This window comes from Opisthocomus hoazin, chromosome 5, assembly GCF_030867145.1.
Source record: "Opisthocomus hoazin isolate bOpiHoa1 chromosome 5, bOpiHoa1.hap1, whole genome shotgun sequence".
NCBI lineage: Eukaryota > Metazoa > Chordata > Aves > Opisthocomiformes > Opisthocomidae > Opisthocomus > Opisthocomus hoazin.
This window is the reverse complement of record NC_134418.1, coordinates 70,527,713-70,554,302: the sequence shown is the minus strand read 5'-3', so window position 1 is coordinate 70,554,302 and position 26,590 is coordinate 70,527,713. Positions and strand designations below refer to the sequence as shown.

At 41.7% G+C, this 26,590-nt stretch overlaps 1 protein-coding gene across 2 annotated transcripts in view; it reads right to left on the bottom strand.

The window, feature by feature from the left end:
• The window catches only part of KLHL2 (kelch like family member 2), a 59,788-nt gene extending 35,214 nt beyond the window's left edge, over positions 1-24,574 (bottom strand). For both annotated transcript variants that reach the window (XM_075421667.1, XM_075421669.1), the window contains exons 1-4: positions 24,454-24,574; positions 22,183-22,308; positions 17,564-17,670; positions 12,383-12,504 (exon numbers count right to left, since the gene is read on the bottom strand). In XM_075421667.1, the coding sequence (XP_075277782.1) occupies positions 12,383-12,504; positions 17,564-17,670; positions 22,183-22,308; positions 24,454-24,476 (378 nt within the window). In that variant the 5' untranslated portion in view covers positions 24,477-24,574. The remainder of the gene's footprint in view (positions 1-12,382; positions 12,505-17,563; positions 17,671-22,182; positions 22,309-24,453) is intronic.
• Positions 24,575-26,590: the final 2,016 nt, after the last annotated feature.

Here is a 26,590-nt window from a genome sequence, read left to right as displayed (position 1 = left end):
CAGATCGGCATCTCTTCTACAATGTACTCCTGCCTCAACCCCACTTCTGTCTCACCCCATCGCCTCCTCCATGAGTTTCTGATTCATTCCTTGGCTCTTGCTTAGACCATGCTGTCACAGCCAAGCTACAAGCCTCTTCACCGCCTTTGCCCAGAAGTCTCTCTTCCAAATAAGCAGAAATAAAGTGGGTTTTACCCCCCTCCCCCTCAACATCTTCTAAAGGAACAAAGATTTTGAGACAGGGAAAATCCATAATTCAGCCCGTAAGTCCATCTCTCTCCAGAAGTTCAAGAGTCTCTGCCTCACACGCACACTGGCATCTGATAGTCCAAATCAGTCTTTTACAGCCTGAGGACAATTTTGATTCACTCCTCATACCTTTTGATCCACCTTTTAGATTCATCTTTATCTCTCATGCTCATTCTCTGTTCTGTTTCTTCCTCTCATATTTCTCTTTAGCAACTACAAGATGCTGTACAACAGCTCCAATTTCCATTCAGGTATCTTATCATTCTCACAAGGCTCATACCCTTCTGCCTACACAACCTGCTTTATGAACAAAATTTTGGGATCTTCCATTCAGCAAGACCATAGCAAAAAAAAGATGTTATAAAAGATTCATTGGCTGGAAAATACCATAAAAATGTGAGTAAAATATCACTTGGAGGACAGAGAGAAATAGCAGCAAGGTATCTTAAGAAAAAAAAAAAAGAAAAAAGCAGGAATGTAAAAATGTGACTACGTCAGGAAAGAGTAGCTGCCATATCTGTACAACATCTGCTTCTCCTGGTCCTGCCACCATTTTTCTTTCTGTCTTAGATAAAGCTACAGCTGTACAGAAATAGCAGTTGCCTTCTCTACAAACTCCTTTTGCTACCAACTCCTGGAATTCACCGTACCATCTATACCAAGAGGAGAGAATATTAAACAATTTTACCCCTAAATGACAAAGCACGAATTGTATTTATTCAGCTCAGCTTAAAACATAATTTGGGAAGGTCTGCTCCAGGTCTAGTACCGCAGCTCAGAAGAAGGTGTTGAACAGACATGTCCAAGAGACTTTTTTTAGCACGACAGCCCAGCTCAAGGCAGAATCGAGACCACAGAGGAGCATTTCTGTCTGCATCGACCTGCGTAGCTGGCCGCGTGTACCTGTGCTGTATACACGTGACTGTGTACGTGCCTCCTGGGAACATGTGCTCGGACTCACTACCAGCTGGAGCTCGGGGACACGGAGCTGCAGCCACCCTACCAGATTCGGCAACCCTTAATGCTTTCCTCACGCTCAGCACACTGTGCGATTTCCTTCTGACACGTGTTGCCAAGGATGCCAAATCAGAAAAGGAAATCCTTTAGTAGGGCATCAAACGGCTATCAGCCAGGCGTGAGGCTTTGGAATACACCTTCAACCAAACCAAAAGCCCCAGTTTCTCAGTCTTAAAAACAAACATAGAAAGCGGAGTGGCAACACAGTAACCATACCTATGCTGCAAAAACCAGGCAGTCTCTACTTTGCACATACATAATAGGTAAAGCCACAAAAGATATGTTATCAAGAAAAAAAATGTAGAGAAAAATAAATACTATTCAATGTGCATTTAAAAACTGACAGAGTGCAAAATATTAAGTTTCCCCACAAAGTTGTTTACTTAATATTTTGGTCAGCAGCTCGTTTATGGGAACCTTACTCATTTAAAGCACAAATTAACGAAGCTTGTATTGGTAATAAAGTATGCCTGTAGAAAGATCACACTCCTCTTTTCCCCCCTTCCCTCCTACACTCCCTCTCCTGACAGGCAGGCATGTATAAGCAAATGAAGAATGCATAGTAGGATTATTTCATTGGAAAAATTAGATGATTTACTGTTGCCTGACATGTCTTACAATGCATATAAATTCAAGAAGTGTGCCACTATCTCTCCTCCAGCTAAGCCACATATTATTTGTGCCCTCACATTATTAAAATCCTCAAAGCTGTTGTCACAAAAACAAAAAATGGGTCAAAAGAGGTAACCAGATGGTTGCTTGAGGCCTAATATATAAAATGTGTACAACAGCAAAACACAGTGGTAGTCCACTGGTGCTCTTTCAGCACACGATCGAGAAGTACACTGTAAGGCTGTTTAGTCCAACATTCTTGCCCAGTAAGTCTTAAAAATATTTCCACAAGTAGGGTCTGTAATGAAACTCACATCAGCTTGGATTTAAGTACCTCTCTGCAGTGTCAGCAAGCCCCTAACATTATTAGAACTGTGGTGACATAAAAGAATGAAAGTGGAAGTTTGGATTACCATATAAAGAGTGGTTTCAACATACATGAGGATTAACTGGGTTTTTTTAACTCAGTTTTAATCATGAAGTCATTAGGATAAGCCAGTTTTCTAAAACATTTTAACTTGAATGACTCTGGATACAACTTCAGAATTTGCAAGTGCTTCCAGAATTTAGTAGCCATGCCACTGCAGCCGTGATGGAGATGAGCAGAAAGACCAAAAGCTTATTTATTTTTACAGCTTTATAAGATGACCCCATAAAGAACTCTAATTCCTCCTAATCTTCCAATAATATCTGTGTCAGGGAAATAAGATCACCAACAGCTGATAGCTTTTGACACTCAATAGCTCTATTAGATAAAATATTTTTTGTAAAAAATAGTGCTTTTAAGAATTAGTGCAGTTGCCTGAAACCCATCAGCAAAGAAAAATAGGAGTTTATGGACAGAAGGTTCTAGGTCTCCATGAAGACGGTATAAAAAGTGATGGTAAGCTGAACTATGATGGTGGACAGCATAAGAAAGGTTTCTAGGTCTCAAGATAAAGCCAAGCTCAGGAAGCACCCACTGGTGGATGATATGGAAGCTGAAGGAGCCAAAGACCATGACGACTACTTTAATTCTCTCAGAACCAAGCAGGATTGTGACCTGTCACCACAAGGTAATGATTAGCACCTCACTCGCCATATATTGCAGGAGGCGGGGGGATGTGCTGTGTGCAAATATTTTATAAGAATTAACATGCAAAAGATTGTTAAAGGAACACTAAAGCTGCCACGTCAATGAGAAAGCTGAAAGCATCAGTTGAGATACCCTCTGTCCTGAAGACCTCTACATATACTGCTGTCTTTCAACCTGTCTCCTCCTCCTCTCCCCAAAACGTTCTCACAAGGGCATAGCCCATGAACTACAGCGAAGAGAGCAAGCAGTAAAGCTGCGTGGTTCCACATGCTGGGACACAACCACGTAGCCTTCAAATGCCTTGGTGTGCTTAAGACCGAGGAGAAACATTTTGTATTGACATTTCTGAATTTAAGCCCTGATTCTAAATGCATGGTTCAATACTTAAAGCAGTAGTTATGGACAACAGTATTAATTACTCATTTTTGACAACAATATTTTACCTAAAAATTAATGCAGCTGACAGTTTAGCCTGTCAGTGCATAACCTGCTTCTACCTGATGAGAAATGATATACTTGTACCTCATTTATAAAAGTCCTATCTTGACAAATTATCTTCTACCTACAGAAGCTCACAGAAGTAATAAAAGAGCCCAGGTATATGGTTTAACACCACAAGACACAATGTTGAAACACGTGTACTTGCTGCAGGGGCAGGTATGACAAGGCATTGTGGCATGCAAGATGATTATCAAGTATTAACAGGTCAAAACATCAAAACAGGATTTTATTTGTGCCCATCTGAGGCATCAGAACACATTGCAAAGATCATTTTTGTTTGAATGGCTCTGAAAATTTACGCGGTGCAATGATTTACCTTTTAATGTTACTTAACCTTATAAGGAGAGAAAATTAATTTTTGAGCAACTGTGTCAATTGTCATCAGCCAAATCTGTCCGAAATGTTAAGCTTACAGGAGATTATCTGGCTATCACAATTCAATATCAGATCAGAAAAATAAAACTATATGAACAGCTTGAAAGATAGCTGTACAGTTTTAATGAACATTTGGCCTAACAGTCTGTCTAAAAAACTATGTGCTGCACCAGGATACTTTACTGAGTTTCTGGCAAGTTAAAATTTAAGTCACAGGAAATACAAATCCACAGGTTTCAGCTCAAAAGATGCTGTCACTGATATTTATAAACCTTAATGTAAAGTCAGAGCTATTTTCATTTAAAAAAAAAAAATCTACTGCAGCTGTTGACAGATAATTCAGTGCAATAATGCTCCACTGTTTTAGGGACAGTAAGAGAAACAACTTAAACTCATTGACTCCAAAAAATGTTCTCTAGAGGAAAACAAAAAAGTATCACTCATATTCAATAGTGTTGGTGTTATCTGATTTAACTTCATCCTTCTTTAGAAGCAAGAAACCAGCTCAGAAGGATACTCACTTGGCCCAATATTCTGTCTCCAGCACCAAACATGCAAGCAGCCATGGAAAGACTCCAGCATCTAAGCCAAAATGAAAAATTTGTAAGAAGTGGCTGTCCAGGTACCGTGGACGTACATGAGGACACCTATACAAGGAACTGCGGGGGAAAAACCCCACTGGCTTAAAACATACAACTCAAAACTAGTATTCAATTAACAGATAACATGGCAAAGACTTCAATGGGAAGTACAGATATTCTCTGAAGAATGATCTAAAAACGCTGTCACCAGGAAACTGTGGTGAGTAAGTAGAGGCAAACAAAAGCAAACAAAATGCTTCTATCAACAACTAGCCTGCACACTTAAGGGATGCCGAATTTAACCTGTGGTACAGCAGTAATAGTTTTCTTAAGTTATCTGCATCTGCCAGAAGATTGTGACTGCTTTTAGCCAGGAAAATAGCTATCATTACCCATACTGCCATCACCAAACTGCACTGTCTAGCATATAATAGTCTATTTGAAAACCATTTAGCGATTGCTGTTAATTCAGGACAAACTCTTCTTAAGGAGCCTTGCATTTCAGTAGAGTGCATGACTGCGGAGGTACCGGACCTATATTAATTACCTGTTGGTCTCTCGGTGACATGTAAGGTGTTAATCATGACCAACAAGGTTGTAATTGCCTAGATCCAGCCTACCTAGCACTCCCTCATCTCAAGATAGACTTTGACTTAATTTGTTCTCCTGATAATCAAAAAGTCCTTAAGAAAGAGGTGGCTAGAGACACATCTGCAAATGCATCAAGATCAAACTTATTCCCTTCTGCCCTTTTCAGGTTCCTAAATCAAGTGTAGGAATTTTTTCCAGGCATCTTTCGTAGGCTCTCTGAAGGAGAGCAGCCAACTTCCTGTAGAAACAATTTCAGCATTACTTTGTCTCAAAGTAGTTATATATATAATATATACAATGTTATATTTAAAACAGAACCTACTGTACAATAAGATTCAGTGAAAGCTTCACAGCATTCAGTTCAGTTGAATAAATATTTCTTTTATCTCTCCCACCCACTTAGAGAGCAGCAGGCATACTTCCACGACACAGAATGCACATCTCTGTTCAAGTACTGAAATGAATTCTCTCCTCTTATGATGCCCAGCCTCACATTTGTAAAGGATAGTCAGCCTTCAGTTCTAAAAAGGAAACGCCTACCCCATTTAAACCAGAAAATTTCCTATGTTCATAAAGAAAACTGAATATCCCTCTTTGAATGGTTAGGGACATCTTTTGATCCAATAAGGGAAGAGAGATGCTCTTTAGCATTCAGAGGTACAATTCATTGGTAAGCTTTAGAAACTGTTGAAAAACATTCCAAACTAGGTGTCTAAAATGAAGCTTCAAAAACATGCTTTACGCTCTTTACACATCACAGTGTTGCTAACTCCTATAAAGACTGCTATTTCACTCACCAGTTCATATACACAAAATATTTCTTTTGAGGATAAAGCTCGACGAGCATCACAATATTCCTAGGAGTATTTTGACTCTCAGCTCTGTAGATACAAAGACAGTATGGCTCTAAAGGTTGCCAGAATATTAGCTCTGGTAATTTGATCATGTAAGTGCTCAAAGACTGTGGCAAACACGAAGTAAAGTGATGAGTCTTACAAACTGGCTTATACCAAGTCGCTTTATATTTTCTTCAAGTTAAAAGCACAAACAGCTGATGTTGTTCAGCTGATGTGTAGCAGTAAGTTGTTAAACTGGTAATTCCATCGTGATCCTGAACCCCTTTTTCAGTTAAACTCCTGTAAAGTTGTGTACCTGTCCCTTGGTGGACAGGTGGAAAGGGTATGGAAGGAGGGATTCTGAAACCATCATGAGACACAGGCATGAGGAAAAAAACAGCTTTGTTACCAAATCTCATAATCTGGTAATACAAGTTTCAGAAGCAACTGGCAGCCCCTAAACAGAGGCCATTTCACATGTCCTACTCACACAGAACTGCATGTGATGCATCATAAGCAGACCACTTCTAAATATCATACAAAGATGTATTCTGAATATTTTGATCTGAGCTTATGCTAGTGGTCAGCAGAAGAACAAATAAGAAATGTTACTTGCTGCACAGAATTTTATTTTTGCCTTTGAATTAGTATCCAGGAAAGATCAGGCATGGTAAACATAGACCCTGTGTACATGGAGCTACTATTACTGACGGCCCATATTTTGACTACATTTTATTGGAACTAATATCTAGTCCTTGGTGGTTTGTTGGGGTTTTTTTGTCCTCCTCAACAGAAACAAGTCTGGAATATTCATTCTTCTGCATTCTATTCTATGTAATGGTCTCTTCAAAAGATATTCTACATATCTCTTTCAAACATTTATAAAATTACTTGTAAACATCTTTTTTCTCCCCTCCTGCCCTCCCACCCCCAAATCAGATGTAAGTTTACAAGATTTTCAGTAGGCCATTCTTTTCTATTCTTGCTGTGTTTGAAAAGATAATTGAACTTTTCTCCAAAATGAAAAGAATTCATTTCTTTACATTTATGATTGAAACCAGTTTTAACACGTGGCTGTACTTGCAAATTGGCACCTCTTCAGAACAGACAGTTCCCAGTGTGAAACTGAAGTCTTGCCCACTAAACTTATCGAAAGACACTCTACTACTATAAACCAGATGACGACTTCTGCTCGTTCTGGTTTTAGCTTATTAGAAGTATTACATTAATTAGCATAAATACTTACAATAAGAAATCACTCAAATTGGCATTTACCAAAATTAAGAGGTAGCCACGAGTTCCTTCTCCCACTTCAGGATGACTACTTTCATGTTCTCATTCTCTTTCCCCTGGCATAAAGAGAAAGTGACCACTAGAATTGATGTCATGTTACTGGAATAGAGATCCTACTCAATGACGACTCAAAAGCCCGGTATTTTATTCACAGGATAACAACTTCCCTCTAGTCTGCATTAAAAAGGCCTCAATAGACTACTTGGTTGAATTTTGACCATCACATGTTAAAAATGTACATACAGGTGAAATGGAAAAAGTCTAGAAGAGCAAGAAGAATGGTAAAAGACTTGGAAAGCACTGCGTCCAGAGAAAAGTCCATGCTGCTCAGTCTAAAGGTAAAAATTAAATTCTGTGAATGAGAACAGTATTTCAATAGACTGTTGCAACAAAACTAACAAATTGCTTTACAAGACAGCAGAAGGAAGTACCAGAAACTGGTCTAGCACAGATTAAAAAAGATTTAAGTCAGGTACTATCTTTTTAACTAGACAAGCTATTAAAGCCACAGGAATAAACTACCTAAAGATTGTTACAAAGTTTCCACTCTTAGATTATGTATGCCCTGCCAAGACCAAACACATTCAGTCACTGTTGCGCCTCACAGAGTTCAACGGCAATTATCTCGCATGGAGTTCCCTGTAGCCTCCCATTCCTTCTCCCTTTGCGCTCCTTTAACACACCCTCAATCCTGCCGACCCAACTGTTTGCGGGTCATGCCACAAACAAAATTCAGAAGCTGACCATCTTGAAAAGCACACCTCTGTTTTCACAAGCCGTGGGACTCCTCTGGGTTTTGGCATGAGATACCTGTTTGTTTTCAAGCTAGGGGGCTTTTCAGGGTTCAACAACCCTGCGAAGTTCTTCAACCAGTAGACCCTGCAGGCGATGAGGCGCAGCACAAATAGTCAAAGCCCACGTCACTAAATAGTGTACTGTAGAATGACTGTGTTAACAAAAATCTTGGACAACATGAGGATCTTATTTTCTGATGCTTTCTTAGGGAAATAGCTGCTTTTTCAGACCTTGTTTTGACAGCACCTCAAGTCAAGCGTGCTGTCAACTCTTATGCCCCTGACACCATACAAACGGCAGTGTGTCTGTTACACTTTAGATGGCAATCTGTGCATGAACAGTAAGAGTTACAAAGGAAAGCTGTGCATGAACAGTAAGAGTTACAAAGGAAAGACACACACATTGTGTGTTCATGAGTTTATACTATGCTTATTACTATGCAAACACTGTTCTTCAATAATTTCAGAAAACAAGCACAAAAAAAATTATACATGAGGATCCTGTTCAGGATTTTGGACTTTGTGTTGGTTGTACCTAACAAATCTCTTTAAAGGGAAAGATATGCCAGGATAGAGCTTTGTAAGAATACCATTATTTGTGATTTTTTTCTTTTGCTATCTCTTGCACACTCTTCTTGTTCAAAAGCAAGATAGCATGTTTATCGGGAAGTCCAAAGCGAAGCTACATGTAATGTCTTCCCCAGGCAGCAGGGAAACGTCCACTCCCAACACAGGTGTACGTGCCCACGCTTCAATACATTAACCCAAAGTATTGTGTGAACACAACAACCGGCTGGGCCATGTTAGAAATCAGATCCTTGAAGTGATCCAAGCTAAGAGTAACTCAAAAAAAAAAAAAAAAAAAAAAATACACCGCCGGCAGGAGTAAGGGGAAAAGGAGTGTTGAGTTGTCCAGCAAACAGTTGTTCCAGCACAGCTACAGGAACAGAGAACTGCAGCAGGGAATCGGAAAGGAACACAACCAACTCTATCCCGTGTTCACTTCAACCACATCCCACCCCCCCTGTATCAGGCTGACCTCCAAAGTCCAGAACAAATCCACAGCCCGCAAAACAACTGCAGGAATTTCTTCTCTGACGTATTTGTGCTCAGCAGAGGCCCTAGGTATACGGCTGACTAAATGTGTGCTGAAATGCATACACGTAATGTGGGAGAGTTACTCACGCATGAGCTTCTTATAGTAACTAACTCTCCCACATTGTGCACTGCGTGTAGTTAATACCTACATGGAAACTGAAAAAATTTGATGTGCAAGAAAGTTGATTTGCGTTCTGAAAACATTAACTTTGATATTCCCTTCTTAAAACATGAAAAATGTGATATCACATTAAGTCTGACATTTTATTTCATTTCTAAAAAAAAAAGAAAAAGGAAGAGCAGAGAGCTAAGAATGCAGGAAAACGTGACATAATATGTAAATACGACAGAAACACTGGTATAGCGTTACGCGAAGCGAGTGCCATTAGAGATGAATGATAAAATAACTCATTCTAAACTGAGGGACAAATATTGGAAGAAAATCAAGAACGTACACATTCATATACAAGCTGTCTTACTGTTGGGGGCTGGGGGGAACCTGTTGAACCACAAACTGAAGAAAAGAACAAATCTTCTTTTGTATTTAACTAATGCAGTGACAAGAACCAGTGCTGAGGGCCTCCCATGTCTCCCATGTTGATAGTTTATGCACTAAATGAATGTGGTTTTCTCCTCAGTCATTGATTGCATCTAACTTCTCTACACCTCCCTCCCCCTTGCCCAAAAACATACAAGTGAGAACGCAACAGTGGGGAGCAGAAACGAGCAGCTCTCACTCACAAGCTGCGAAAGCATGGTAATGAAGCAATCTCCTGTCCATGTCTAGACCGAGTAAGATACTAAGAAAAGCAGCTCATAGCCACCTGCCTCTTGAGAAAGACCAGTGAGCGTGGCTATATCATTAAGTATTCATTTATAATTAGTTTTCATAAATATACAATGCAGCTATTTTAATACCAAAGAGCACTTAGCAATTCTGCATTACTTAAACATGAAGCACTCACGCCCTTTTCAAACTAATATTGTATCACGTATTAAAAATTAACTCAATAGCAATTCTTACTATGTGTAGCCTGAAGAGACAGAATAATGCACTTGAAACCCCATGATGGGTATCAGAGTAAGAATCATAACCAGCTACCTACAAGCTGAAGATCCAGTTTAGCACATTAGCTCAGATACAGAAAGTCAGAGACAATATTACATGGCATGTTAGGTTTTCATGGTTCCTACAAGATACATCCTTAACCACTACCAAAATTTCACAATACCTTCTAGCAATACTTACTCCTGTAACACAGACAAGAAGTTGAAAGCTAGAGTTAATCTCAGGAGCATGCAACATGTTTATAGAGAGAACACAGTTTTAACTAAGGCCTGGCAATCTGTGCTAGGTTTCTAAGTTTCCCCAGAAATTCACAGTAGCCATTTTCCCACCTTGGCTTTCAAACTTAAGGATTTGCATCAGTATATTCCTTTTCATCCACAGTGTTTGGTTCTGCCATAACACTAATCAACAGTACATACCTAGTACTAACAATGCAAAAAGGATGAAAGTGACAAAGTAAGAATAGCTTTACATTCATTACCAGTCATAATACAAGTATATTCAGTATCAACACTAAAGTGCAACTACATTGCAATAAATCCAAATCCACTTAAAAGCTTGACTATCTTCTACGTATTCAAGTGACCACAAACTTGTAATATCACTCACCAGGACACATCATTTATACTACCATCCCCAACATCATCAGATACATCTTCAGACAGATAATCTGGAGCTGTGAAAGTGAAAGCCCTGTCAGACTCAGGAGCTTCAAACCTGGAGATTTCTGGCCTTTAATGGGTCCTGTATGAGGAAGTAACATAACACCGGCTTTCCCCCCCCACGAACATGGAAGGGTCAGCATTGCCAACAACGATGGGCTAAAGCGCATCCTCCTAGGCAGCGCCTACAGCCAAAACACAGTAGGCTGCCTGTTAAGTCCAGTCTGGTATTATGCATCAAAAGTAAAAGATTAAGGTCATTAAGGTGCGTCAGCATGACAGAATATTCTGCTTTAAGGATGAAAAGCCAGCATGATCAAGCAAGAAGGGAATCTGACACCTCTGGTGTTTGCCCAAGGTCTTCCACAGTGATACAGAGATTTGGGCAGCCACCAGGTTGGTAAATTACAACATAATTTCAGACAGTTTTTTCACTACCTATATCTATTGTCAGACCAGAAGTAAACAATCCCAGTGACAAGAAATTAATCTTGCAGAATTAAAAGACTTCTGGTATGACCTAAGATATGGAAGGTTTAGTAACAGGATATTTTTGTTTCAAGTTGGTAATATTTCTAACTTCTAGGCCCTCAATCAAGTATAGCTAAAACTAGCAGTGATCCCATCGGATTCAGCAGCCAATAAAAAGCTATTAATTTCAGCCTAATGCCCAATAAAAGCAATTACTTTCAGAATACACAACTGCAACAGAAGTTTTCAATGCCAAATACAGCAACACAGTTTTGTCCCCTGTAAAAGCAGCAAAATGACTGCTAGTAATCTGGCATTGGGCAAGAGCAGAAACAAGGGCGCAGGAGCAAGAAGAAAAACAAGAGAATTAAACATATCATCTGTTGTGCAACTAGTTTTAAACTTACCAAAAATCTACACCAAATCTCAAAAGATAGTGGAAGGAAAATCTACCCTGTCCATCTTCAAGACTAGTGGTTAGAAAATGTTAAGGGCAGGAAGGTCTGTTTTCTAAGCTTGTGTTTGTTTTATTCTAGCTGAAGTTTCAGCTTAAGGTACAGCCAATTAGAAAAACTCCTTAGCTGTTTGTGTGGGGTGGGCAAAACCTTTATGGTAGATATTGGCTGATTTTAAAAAAGAAAAAAAACACAGCAGTACCTAAAAATTTCTACACAGCTGGCCACTGGCAAGGTATGGAGACTGGACAGGAGGAAGTAATTTATTCTTTAATTCTTTATTATTCAGGCTAGCAGAAAAAAAAATACATTAAAACAAACAGAACAGCTTAACTGGAGAGCAGTTTCACTTTTATAGGCAAATCTATTTTGTTTACGTAAATTGCACTAAAGTATCCAGGGGGAGGGGTACAGAGGTGGCTGACAGCATTAATTTTAGGCAGAGTAGACCATCTATTTTATTGTACTACATAAGGTTTGGTTGCCAAGCCCACTAAAGTCAACTGACCCTTCATTTACTTCTGTAATCTTTGAATTTGACCCAGAATTTGAACAGCATGACTACTTGCTTTGTAAGCGTAAGGTCTGAAAAAAATTCCAGTTTGCAGATGAGATTTCCCATGGAGGAGTTGAACTACACCGACAAAATAAATGACTCTGCACATTACATCTCTCTTGTTGCAGAAAATGTTCTCACTCTTACCTGCACATTTTCTTCTGTAACTTGAATTTCAGCAGTGTAAATATAATCAATAAGCATCCTTAGAGTCCAGCCATCAACTTCCTTTATTCGAACTCTCTTTGCTCGGCTTTCACTCATCTCACCTACAAATGCAGTTTGAGAGTCAAGTAAATTAGATAGAAATACAGCACATACGTAAAAGTTTAATAGTAATTGCTCCTGCCAGCAGCGGAACTTTTTGTGTATGATCGGTTGTGATAACAAACCAACTTTAATAATAAAATTCAATTTCTTTCCTTCCTCCCTCCCTCCAAGGAGAAAGGAAGACTTTGTTGCTACCATCATGCGAATGCTACCTGGGTTAACAATTATACTGCAGGTGACCTATTTTTTCCAGTGTACAACATCAGGAAAATATTGTTATCGGACCTAAATAAGACTCTTCACATTCACACAAAAACATTTTGCTGGCAAAGCAAGCTATTAAGATACTCTAGCTTTATTAACTTCTTAATTGAAGGAGCATACCAAATGGACCTGGATTCATTTTACTTCATTTTACACAGAAGAATTAACATACATATTTCTTTGCTTGTCTACTTATTATTCTTTTAGCAATTTCACCTCTGTTACAGATCTGATTTAACAGTTAAAAATCAAGCTATGATAAAGTGGTAAGCAAGGGAAAACTTGTTGGATCATTTTGTGGAGGCTGACATACTGGCCACACGCCACAACTGATCTTCACAGAAAGGCCTGCAAAATAGCTTCTGCCATCTAAAATATGATGTTTCTCAAAATGCAACATTTTGTTTATATCTGAAATGATTGCCCAGCAATACATTTTGAAGTAATGATTACCATCCTCTCCATGACTACCAACCACCTATCTAGTCATCTCAGACCTTTAACCCTTTATGCACTGACTTGCACTGGGAAGCAAAGCATGAACTACAGCAGTTACACTGATAGATATATCAGCCTTGACTTTGGAAGAGTATATCCCAGTCTCTGGATACAGACATTTCTTATTCTTCTAAATTGGATGTATTCTTACTTCTTTCCCCTAGGCATCTAGAGATACAGGTATAGATGAGGTAACAAATTTAATGTGTACAACAACAGAAGCAGACAGCGTGGGGAAGTGAATCAGAAGATGCTTATCATTGCTGATATTTCCTTATGAGGTACAGACGCATCTTCCTTGTTTGTTACCCTGTGGTCTCCAAGATTGGTGCCAAACAATGCAATTTACCCAGAACGTTTGGCAAAGAGACCATCACTGAGAAATGTAGAAATTTATTGTTATTCATGCCTTTTTTTTTTTTCTCTGAGCTGAATGGTAAGGAATGGCATTTTAAATCAGCCCTTTAAGTGGTAGGAAGTGCAGAAGGCCATCTACAGCAACATACTACTACTTAATGGCAGCATAGGTCGCTAGCATTCCAGAAAGCAACGACGAACTACATCAAAACCAGCAAAATCCAGCCCCCACAAAACTTTGTTTCTTCACCTGCTCTTCTGAAACATATCCCTACACCTCTGAAGGATGATTGCAGCGTGTTCTCTGCAGGGCCCTGTATTCCAAGTTTCTAATTCTAGTTTGACATAGATTAAACCTATTGATCTTCAGAGCATGCATGCTGCAAATTATTTATTATGCAAGCTGCTGTGGAGGTGGTCCTTTGGGAAAATTGTGCGTGTGGGAGAGCAGGGTTTGATATTCTGCAAGCGCATTACGTTTGTTTTCAGATTTTGTGTCAAGGCTTCTAGAGCCATAGACAGACAACTTCGCTGTTTAACAACAAAGCCTAGAAAAAAAAAAACCACACAAAAACAAAGACTTGCTTCTGCCTTTCATGCTAAATAGACATGTAGTCTTACTACAAGTCTAGATCAGTCCTCTTGTAATCCAGACTTGTTTGACAGATCACATACAGGAAACCATAGATTCATTGGCTAGGCAGTCTCAGTCTAGAATTCAACCTGCTGAAGAACTCGGTTCATGACTGGGAAGTTGCACCATCGTATCTCCACAGAGTTGTCAGTGACAGGAGAGCATATTGTGAACAGAAAGGAAAGCACTGAGATGATCCAACTTTCCAAGCAGGAGCAGCAGAGCACTGTCTGAGTTGAAGTTAGTAACAGGCTATCTAAAAAGTTTATATGGTTTCTCAAAATAATGTAAGGAAGGCTTTTCTTTTTTTTTTTTTAAAAAAAAAAAAAAAAAACAAACACCACACCAGAATTTCACAAGTGCAGAATGGAAGCAAAGAGAGCAGCTAATTCCCTAAGCATAACTGCCTTGGCAGAAGAGAAAATTAAACTCAGGTCAGCCTTGTCCCAAATCAGACCCTAGGGCCACTGAAGTGTCCCTTCAGTGATGCTTCATAATCCTTTCCTCTAATCATTTAAGTGTATTTAATTCAGATCACAACACATATTTCTGAAGAATTTCACTGTATACAGAAGGAAGACTTTTTCCTGGTAACATGGTCCCAGATGTTTAATGATTTAATTAATGTTTAATCTTTCTTCTCCCCTCTACTTATAATTGCTACTAACTTTAAAAGACAGTAACTTTTTCTTTCTCTGTATTTAATACGGCTACATAGGGCTACTTCTACCACTGCCACAAGTGGAAACAGAAGAAAACCCAGGCAGAGGGTTTGGTCTCAGGTAACGCCATACCCCGTCCTGCATAGCAGTCAGTACCTAATGACTCGGAAAAAGACAAAAGTAACCCGCAAAGATGTGTCCAAATATAAATTTCTAATTCCTAGTCAAGAAATAACCCTGAAGCATAAAAGTGCAATTTTTTTACTGTTTTTTCAGTCACTGTTTTATTCTGGATGGAGGAAGCTACTTTTCCATTCAGTTGCAGCTGGTTAAGGGATCAAACCTGCTTATCGAACTTGCAGATTACTGGATGAGAACACAAATCCACTGAGAAGTGCGAATCGCAGGATTCATGGAGGTAACAATTATGATGAACTTCAGGATTTTTTTCTGCAGGGAATGGTTGAAATGCACCGACACCACAACTGGGCCCTGCTGAAAGCAGCCTACAACTATTACTATACAGTAGTATAAAATCTGTTCACAAATCTTGAAGCCACAGCTGAATTCTCTTTAAACTCCCAACAATTTGGTTCACCAACTACACAAACATTGCCACAGATGTATGGGTTAAACATTTCCCTCCTGTTACTCAGGTGAGCGTTCCCACCTCCCATATCACTGGAGGTCAAAGACTACGTACATTTAAAAACAAGCAAAAAATTTTAAAAGGGACTGAAGCAAGGAAAGGACCAAGAGTTCAGCAATTATATCTGGAGAGCGGCCACAGACACGACTGCACTGGCACCCCTAATGTGTCATGAACAGTACAAGAAGGACACTGAGTTGCTGGAATGTGTCCAGAGCAGGGCAACAAAGCTGGTAAAGGGTCTGGAGAACAAGTCTTATGAGGAGCGGCTGAGGGAACTGGGGCGGTTTAGTTTGGAGGAGACTTGGGGGAGACCTTATTGCTCTCTACAACTACCCGAGAGGAGGTTGTAGTGAGGTGGGTGCTCTTCTCTTCTCCCAAGTAACAAGTGATAGAGCAATGGCCTCAAGTTGTGCCAGGGAAAGTTTAGATTAGATATTAGGAAAAATTTCTTTACTGAAAGAGTGGTCAGGGATTGGAACAGGCTGCCCAGGAAGGTGGTGGGGTCACTGTCCATGAAGGTGTTCAAAAAACGTGTAGATGTGGCACTTTGGGACATGGTTTAGCAGGCATGGGGGTGTTGGGTTGATGGTTGGACTGGATGATCTTAGAGGTCTTTTCCAACCTTAATGGTTCTATGAACATCTCCACAGAAAGGGCATTCAGGGCAAGCAGAAATGTATTGTTTGCTGCAGAAAGTATAATATAAAACTTCTACTGTGATTAAAGAATCTTTTCAATGTGACAGTCAACGATAGTTAATCTGCAACAGAGAACTAATTTAAGAGGCTTGTGTTTCTCTCTGACTAAGGTGATGAAAAGGAACTATAGAAGCAGCTTTTTTCATTCTAACTTTAAAGAAAGCAGTTAATTTAATAAAGAACATATCAGTCACCTGGAATCTTTGTCTCAACCGCAAATGCAAACTTGAAAAACTACTAGAGGAACAGATATTTGATTTCATACACAAACTGAAAGCATTGTTGCTGCTAGTAGTGACTCCACTTCTAGCCTTGGTTGTGTCAAAACATTTGCATACAAAATCCAAGAATAATCAGCTGCTTCCCCAGGCCACAACAGTATTTCAAATTTATCAATCTTCCAGTTGCATACAATTAAAGCTATTTAAACTCCAATTTTCTTGTATACTGGCAGGCCAAGAGTCACATTTCTGCCTCCACCTGAGCTGGTGGTCAGAAGCAATACATTGCAGAGAATTCCTCTCATTCCAGACAGTCAACGTTAACTACCAAACTGGCACAAGATTTGAGAAGGAACAGACAAAACTTCAGAAATTAATTTTAATATTCTCACTTTGATGCCAAATTCCACATGATTTCAGTGTGATTTATAACCATTAAGGAATTAAACCCACAGCACAGGAATTCAGCTGGAGGCTCCTGTGAACCTGAACCTATCTTCAGCCTCGCAAGCCCTCAGAATTCCTGTAACTTGGCCAGCACAGAGCGAGCAGAAGCAGAATCAAGCCTGCACAGAAAAGTTGTGGCAATGATGCAGAGTACATCTGTCACAGAGAATTACCCTAAAAATACTGAAACATGTGTTCCAGCTATAGGCTGCCAAAGCCCCAGAAAGCTTTCGTATCCACTAACAGCCTAGAGTACTCAGGGTCTGAAGAACATAGCAGCACTAGTTGTTAAAGGACAAAATTTACTGAAAAATTCACATGAAAGTTATTTTAACCTTCTTTTGGACAAGTGAGATTACTAGAGCCTTAAAGGGTATAACAAATCTACTATTCCTGGCTTACTTAACATATAAATTTGCTGAAATGAAGCAGGCTTTTTAAAGCATTCATCGTGCTAACAAAGAATAAGTTGCCAGTACATCCTCAGACTGCCAAAAAAACCCCCAGTGTTCCTACCAGCTTATCTAAAAATTAAATGAGATCCTAAAAAGCAAAAGTCATTGAATGTTGTGCTTTATACAGTTGGATTGGATGAGAACAAAGTAAGTATTGAAACATTTGGTACCTGTAAACATGGCATGGAAGTAGGGGCTGCAGGCGGCTAGCACAACTCTATGCGCTGCAATTTCCATGTCTTCAGCTACTATCGTCACATCACACAGCAAGTTTTGACTATTTAGAAATATCAGAGAAGGCAATTTCATATAAGTGAACTACAACAGAAAAGCATATTCACTTTATTTATACAACAGAAAAGCATATTCACAGCACATTCAAAACAACAGTTTCTTTTCCCATGCCCTCAAAAGAGGCAGGCAGACAATGCTGATGAAGCATTGTTTTTAAATGCATTACGCATGGCCATTACTCAGTTGGATTACAGATGGTGCTTGGGTACACAGAACTTTCTAAAAAAAAAAAAAAAAAAAAAAATCAAACAACTGAACTGTGATTTCTTGCACAGAAGTTTTCTGCATTGAATAACCAAAATTTGCATCAGCCCAATTTATAAACCTTCTCACTGGAAGTCTGGGCCTCTTTGAATAACTGTGATAGAAATAAGAATTTGATATACAGAAACACTAAAAAATTGAGGTAAGAAATACGACTTTATAGATAACAAAGAATCCAAACTTTTTGTGATGCCTGTGTCACATTGCACTGGAAGCTCATGCTTCCTTAACTGTTCAAAGTCACTACTCAAGCATCTCTATATTAACTGTTTTCCAAGCATTTTTCATACATAGCCCATGCACACAACAGCAATTATTTTTTTCTGCTCTGACCAGTTCAGAATTTATTATGGTTAACTTCATATCTTTCCTGACATCTTATCTTCATTACATCCATTTGCATTCATGTCCTTTGCAACTGGAATACATATTTCCTTCCTCTTCTGTTGCAATAAAGTAACATCTCATTTATAATCATTTCTCATATAGATGTTTCCAATGCAGTTTACAGCTATTGGATACACCTATTCCAGCTAAACCCACCACACCGTATACTCTTTATAATCTGGTTTTCTAGAGGCAAAGAGGAGGAAGGGGGGGGAAACCACATCACACAAAAAATGCCCCACAACACCCCAAGGCTGCAATTTCCCAGCATCTAAATAGCTACTCACAGTTGCCTTTTATTTCCTTCTCATGCTAGCACTGTCCCCACAGAAGTAGCATACGATCCACAAAACTCAGAGCCAGGGCAACGAAGGGAAGAAGGGAAAATACGATTTCACAGAACAAGTTCCTTCAGGACGGAGCTAGAGCTGTACGTCAATCCAGTGATCTCTATTCTCAGTACTTTTGAAAAGACAATTTTTTACGTTTCCTGAATATATACTGCAGTTAGAGTGCAGACTTTCTGACAGTTTGCAATGACCACACAGAGTCGTAGCAGAGACTGGGGTGAGCCATTGCATTTTGCTCCGACAGAGCTAGAGCTCTCAGCCAAACTGCTCAGATATTCAGCTCAGTCCAAAGAAAACTCCGTCATCTCTCAGCCTCGGCAATCGTCCAGCTATTTTGAGCACAGCCTCGAGTAAGGTGGCCCTGTGGAAGTCACACACCAAAAATTCTGGTGGCCACAACTAATCTTTGGGGCCACACTGCATGGCATCCTGGCATTAGAATATTTTCCCCCTTTCAGCTCTTAACACCTACAACAACTACGTAAATCTCCTCAGTTTAGCCCGCAATACTGTTATTATCAAAAAAGATGTATAATATAAGGTGATGACCATACCCAGTTGAAACACACAATTCAGGAGCTTGAAAACAACCGTTACATTTATTATACAAAAACCGAAACAGAAAGCTGTGCATAAAAGGTCATGAGATACCCAGCTTTTTCAGCCACCTGCACTTATCCTGACAATGGAACAAAAGGTTTTATACTTCACTGCACAGAAATACCAAAGATAACAATGATGCCAGAAGCAACAGAATTACATCAATGCAAAACTCCAGCTAATTAATTACACTGAGCATACATAGACATAGTAACTTAAAGGTTGTCCAGACACATCTCCAGTCTGGAACTGCATTAGGTGAATGAATATGCTCTGCGTTACTACAAAGCTGACAGGCTAAATAAACTGCTAAATAAAGAAACAGGCTTGTAAACTTAATCACGTACTCTGCTGCAAGCGCCTTGTGGCTTCCACAGCAACTCGGCACCTTCATTTCATTAGGGCACACTAATTTATTTTAGAAAAGCCTGCGTTCTGAAGGAATATTGTACCAATTTGCTTGTACAGAGCGAGTGAATGAAGAGAGCTGTAGAGGGTACACCATCTTGGTAAAGGAAATGAGAAATGGCAGGGGCAAAAAAGCACGGATTTAAGAACAATTACTGTTTACCAGCTTGCAGGTTATTCTTCATTGGTTTACACAGAGAAAGGTCATTGCCCATACCTTCAAAAGATTTTGGTGAAGTCTTATTTGTAAGAGAGAGGATTTTAACAAATATAGGTGAGGTCAAATTCCACAGTGATAAAAGCAAATTATAATGAAGAGGAAAGACAGGCATCAGAGGGTAATTTCTTCATATGTCAAGAACTAATTAGCTATCATAATGATCTCTCTGACTCAGTATTGAGGTGATGGTGAGTAATGAAATGACAAAAACTACCAAGGACAAAATTACTCAAATTTGTCAAAATATGAAGGCACAGAAAAACCCTCTTATGAGCTAACAGAACCAGGCAACTTGACAGCAGCCAAAAATGTAATATAAGCTCACAGACTTAAGCATTCCAAAACCAACGCATTTTAGATGCTGAAGCAGATGATGTCTTCACTACTTATCCACCTTCTGGAGAGTATACCTCCGGCAAATACCTGCTTGTGCTACACTAATGAAAAGAACTGAGAAACCACTTTAAAAATGTAGTCAATAAAATTGAAAATATCGTTTACTTGATTAATATTAGGTCTTCATTTAGAGTAATGAAGCCTGAAACATTCATAAAATATTTCAGTTTATCATTGCAAAAAAATAAATGCAAATATTGATGTTTATAATCTTATCTAATTAGCACTCACCATTTTAAAAGCTGTACTCCGGTTAAACAGTAAACATTGCTACATCAACTACCTTATATTAAATAAGCACTACAGTTAAGGTTTGCATGGCACTGCTCCTGTTACAACTTTAACTATTTATACATGCAAGACCAAATTGCTCAAATTGCTTCTACAGCAATTCGAATTTAAGTAACCATGGAAACTAAAGTATATTCTGAAAATAATCCACAGCCTTCAGCAATGCACTCTGCTGGAAGACCATGTTATCTTTTACTCGCAACACTACAAAATGCAGGTAAGGTTTCCGACTTCTGAAACTGTTGTAAGATTCGTTCTGGGAAACTGTTTCTTCATCTAAACTCTTGCTCATCCTAAAGAAGTCATGGCTACTGGCTGTAGCCAGGCTCTATTACACTCCTTGAGACACTGAATCCGGTTACTGGGATCCTTGAAAAAGCCAAGGACACAAGTAGAATGAAGAGGCAAGTATCAGTCCTTCCAGCATAAGGTAACTAGGCTGCTAACATACTGGAAAAATAGTCTCTGCTCTTATCCCGTTATCCTCAGACTATGGCAGTCTCTGAGCTGGATTTAAGTCATTTATAGTCAGCATATGATTTTCCCCAGTCTTCCAATACAGTACAAATGGTCACAGGCAGATAAACACATTGATCTGATCACAGTATCTACCACAGTATCAAAGATTTACCCATAGGGAACAGCAAAGATCAAGAGCAGAGGCATACTTTAACAGGGTATATCAGTTGCTGCCTTTTTTGCAGGTGAAGCCTCTCCAGTTTTTAATCTGATATGGGAAATAACAAATGATTACAGGATCTTCACACCCTCCGGTATTGTCTATGCTAGAGAAGTGTTTTATTTATTTAATTTCTCCATTGCTGCTGTTAGCTATAAAGCTGAATTACTGTCAGTGATAGTTACGAGTCCCAATTACCAGAGCTCAGTCGTGAGCTCTAATTACCAGCTGTCACAGTTTTCAACACCATCTCACCTACTCATATGTAAAAAAATAAATCAATACGGGTGCTAAGAACAGCATCAGCACCAGTCTCCCAGTTTTGCTGAAACTGATGGTAGCACCACTCAAGGTCTTACAAAACTTCCTTGAGAAAAGTTACTTTCAACATTTGATTTGGGAGTTCATCAGTTTCTCCCAGGGGGCAAGCAACAGATAAGGAAGAAAAGAAAGCATACTGTCAGTTGGTTTACATTTGTTAGACTGTGACCTGTGTCTCCAGACTAGAAAACGTTAGCGTTTTTCCAGTTCTCCGCTTACCACAAAAATCAACAAAAGGCATACAAAGCGCCTTAGGCTCAACTAAAGAGTCACTTTTCATCTACCCAGGATCAACTACATACGAGACAGGATCGGTGGCTGAAACTCCTTAAGTACCACCTCTAAGTATTTTTCAAGTCTCTCAGACCTAGTTTTGATTAACTTATAAGGGGCAAAAACATACCGCACACATTACAGCTATCACCACATGACCATCACTCAGCTATCACTTCATTGTCTATTTAATCCTTCTCATCAGCTACACTTCTGGAATTTTACATTCTTCATAAATAAACTAACTGCAAATGAAAGTTAAAATGTATTATGGACTCCAGGCAGATGTGCACAGTGAAGTAATACCTTCTTAATTCATTCATAACTTTAAAAGCTTTCTTCATGTGCCACGGATTTACTGTAACAGGACAGTGAATTTCAGTGTTATCATCTTTCAGATCCAAGGGCTTCTGATGGCAAAGTTTGGTACATCTAGAAAGAAAGAGTAAAAAAGAAAAGAGTTAATACTTCTGATCACTTCTGTCACTCTTATTTTCTCCACCTTCTTCTCGGGGAGGAGGAGGAGAAGATTTGCACTGCAACTTACTCTTTACTCCAAGCAATTTTAGTTTCCCTACTACCAACAGCATGGAGGAGTAGGCAGAATTCCCTAGGAAGCGATCAGCTGGTGACCAACACCAGTGAGGTTGACAGAGGCACTCAGGGCTAACAATAATCTCCAGTAAGGAAAACATGAAGATGATGGCCTAGAATATTTCCAACAAACCCTGAAGCGAGGGGAGAAGCAGAGGTTTGGGAACTTTTAACCGGGTGCCCATACAGATCGATGGCAGAACACAGCATCCATCACCCCAGTCTCTCAAGGCCTTCACTGCCTGCAAGACAAGAGCCGCTCTCTGCCCTTCCACCAGGACCTCCCTTACTGGTTCACGCAGCTCCCGGTTCACCTCTGACAGGAAGACCACATGACGACTACTGTAGGTGTCCAGGCTTTTCCCTAGCAGCAGCATGAGACGTAGGTGAGTATAACAAAAACTAGGTAGTTTTCCTGATCTGCTCAATGTTTTGAAAAGCAGAAGTGACTGAGCTCTTAATTTTTCTTACTCTCAAAACCCCACCCAAAACAGCAAGAGAAAAAATGAGTAGCAGATGATGATTGCGTACACCCCTCAGTCACTAGGGCTGTCCCAACAGCGAGTGGGTTTCTCATGCCAAGCCAAGCTGAGGAGTTCTGTGCCCACAGTCCCAGTGCTGTTCTTACAAGGCCAATTACACTGTTGCAATACTTAGAAAATGCTCAGCATCGGTGATGTTTTCACCTGCACTCTTGTAGGTAAATTCCTGAACCTCTGCGCTGGAAATCAACAGTCATTGCAGTCACTCAGTAGGGCAAGTGACCCTGGTACATCAGAGACCTGATTTCAAATAAAAACCCAATCTTACTCGCTTTAGGTAAGAATAGTCAAACCGAGCGCATGCATTGACTCCCAGAGTTCCAGCCTGTCTTCTACCACACCTAAAACTTCTTATCGGGCATGTCTAAAGAAGCTTAAATGAAAATGTCCAGGCTAATTAACCTAGAACTCTAAATTTTGTGCACTACAACAACACGTAAAGCAAAGCATTTGGTTCTACTTCTTGTCATTCCAAAATTAAATACAAAATTTTGCAGCCAAATGGCACAAAACTGCATCCAGCAACAACGGAGTAAAAAAACCTCTGTAAAACACCGTGTAACCAAGTAAGGTCCATCTACAGAACTCAAACCACTACCAACTTACTACACTGTACCGTGAAACTGCTAGGAATTAAAAGTCTCACACTCGGTTTTGAAAATGATACAACTCCTTACTGAAAGGGGCTCAGTAACAGATAGCAATTTTGCATCAATTGGGAAAAAATGAAGTTACGTGTTATACATACACATACATACACGTGCTGCTGTACGGAGGTAAAGAAAAGAGACACCCTGCCTAGCAAACTCCTTCAGACTGAGTATCGGCCCGCTAAATTCTGTGGCCTGTGTAGCCACCAGCACTCAGGAAAACGATGCGCAGAAACCGGTGACTTCAGGGAACGCTCAGAACTCCAGGGACTGACTGCGAGGAAGGGACCCGGCTTTTAATTATAAAATTAATATCGTACGTTAACATCCCCTCGGTCACCGGGAAACCGGGAGCGCGGCTGCCGGGGCAGACGGGAGGGACTCGGGACCACGGGAGGAGGAAGCAAGAGGAGTGAGGGGGAGGAGAATGGCGGCGGGGGGAGAGCAGCAGCGCCCGTCCCCGGTAGCCGGCGGCTCGGCTCGGCCCGGCTCCCAGTGCCGGCACCGCCGCGGCGTCTCAGCCCACCGGGCGGCCGCGCCGGCCCCTCGGGAGCCCCGGCCGCCGCGACCCTCCCGCCAGCGCTGCCCCGCGACGCCGCGGCCGGTCCCGGTGCCCCCCGCCCCTCCCGGTGCCGCGGGGCCCGGGACGGGCCGGCCGCGCTGAGGCACCGCCGCTCGCTGCTGCGCAGCTGGGCCGGGCCCCGCGCCCCCAGCCCGCGGCACGGCGCGGCGCAGCGCTGCGCTCCGCACCGGGAGCCCGCCCGCCTCCCCGCCCGCCCCGCCACACTCACACGGGCGGCAGCAGCATCTCCATCGCGGCTCCGCTCGGGCGTCCTCCGTGCAACGCGGGCGCGGCGCGCTGCCGCCAGCACCATGCCAGCCGCCGCTGCCCCCCGCCGCGGGGTGCCGGCCGCCTCCGCTCGCCCGGCCGAGCCCCGCCGCCCGCCGGCCCGCCGGGAGCCGCCGGCGCTGCCCACTTCCGGGTTCCCGCCCGCCGGAGGGCGGTGGCGGGGCCGGGGCGCGGCGCGCAGGCGCGGCGAGGGGGGTGCCCGGCCCAGCCCGGGCCGGTCCCTGCGAGGGGGCTGCTGCCGTGAGGCGCGGAGAGCAGGGCGGCCTGGGCGGTCTCGGGCTGCCGCTCGGGGCTGCGGGGCGGCCGCTGCCTCTCGGTGGGGCGGCCCCGTCCCAGCGGCGTCAGGAGGAGGAGGAGGGTGAGGGTGAGGCGGCGCTGCCCTTTGCGGGAAGAAGCGTGGCCGTCGGGGTGGGTGGGCCTGGATCCAGGGCCCTCCTCGGGCCTAGGGCATCCCAGCGCCCGGCTCCCGGGAGAGCGGTGGCTCAGGGCTGCGCCGGAGAGCGACGCCCGCCAGCTGCCCCACACGTGACGTGTCCCACGGGCTTCGGGACCTCAGCAAAGGGGCGGAGGGCTTGGGGCACTCGCCTGGGACACAGAGCTGCTCTAGGCCCTCCAGACAGGACTCCTCTTTTCTTCTGTTAGAAATCAAAATCAGAAGTGGTGCCAAGTCTCCTCTGTGAGGGCAGCCACCCCCGCGCCATGGAGGGCATCCGTGCCTTCACCCCAGGCCTGGCCCCAGCTCCCGCAGGTGGCTGCGGCTCGAGCGGGGCCGAAGCGCAGAGGTGCGTCGGGGCGGAGGAGAGGGACGCCGCGCTGAACAGGCTGCGGCACCCGCGCCCTGGTTTGCCGTGACCTTCTGGATCTCCGCTGCTTCCATCTGACCCAGTCCAGCCGCTGCCCTCCCGCCTTCAGTCATACAACCGCACGCGTCGCAGATGTTGGGCATTAAGTGCTTGAGCTGCGTTTTAGTGTTTGCTTAAGTAGCCTCTGTGATGCCAAATGGCAAGAAGAAGCACGAGCAGGACAGGGATCTATTTCAAACACGTGTCTTTGTGAGCGACACAAATTCAAACAGTAATGAGGAATAACGCATTCAGCAACTTCTGACTTGGGGCATTTGAGAAGAATTTACTGTACTTAAGCCTCTGCAAGTTACTTCTAAACCTTCGAAGATCGTGTAGTGGAAGACGAGTTTAGCACGCTGAACGCAATTCTGGTATTTAAGTCTGATAGTGTCTGTAAAAATAAAATGCATCTTCACTAGAGTTAGAGATTTGATGTTGACAAAGTAACTCTAATAAACCCATCACTAACTGACCAGCGCTATTTTTCTAAGAGTGAGAGGAGTTTGAGGACAGCACATTTTGAGTGGAAAGCAAAACAGAAAATGGGAGGTGCACTTTCGGTGGAGAATATTATAGATGGATACATAAAGCCTTCACCAATGTTTCTAATAAAATCACAGGTTATTAAAATGTATGTTAATTTATTATTTTCATGTTTGCCCATCTCTAATATTCCTCACTTGGAAAATGCCATTTTAGTTTAATCAGTTTACCAATCCTCTTTCACTACACCGTGATGTTTGATCTGAGAGCACTTAAAAATTTTTTCAATGGGTTCCCACTGGAGGTTTTCTAAATTAAATAACCACAATTGTCAATGCCTGTTTTTATGAAGTCTGTGCTTCATAATCGCTGAATTTACCTCTTCTCGAGAGACAACTAGATTTGGGTTGTATTGCAGAAGACAAGCTACTTGTGAAAGATTTGAAAGACGCAACAAAACCTGCTTGCAGGGCAGTGTGCTCCAAAGGGGCCAGCTAGCAATAACGTGCTCTGAAATGGAGGTTTCAAATTCAGCTGGCTCCGTGTGTCATAGCGTCAGCGAGTTCTGAGTTCATAAGCAGGTCTGGCCCTGGTAGATCAGAGGGTTGCTGATGACTGTCACGTCATACTTTCAGGTTTCTGTACCCCAGAGTAAACTCCTGTACGTGTTCCTTGTAAGACGAGGATCCTAGCTTTTACTGATCTGAATGACCAAAGCAAATCCTACTACTAATCAGCTGTGCTGTGTTG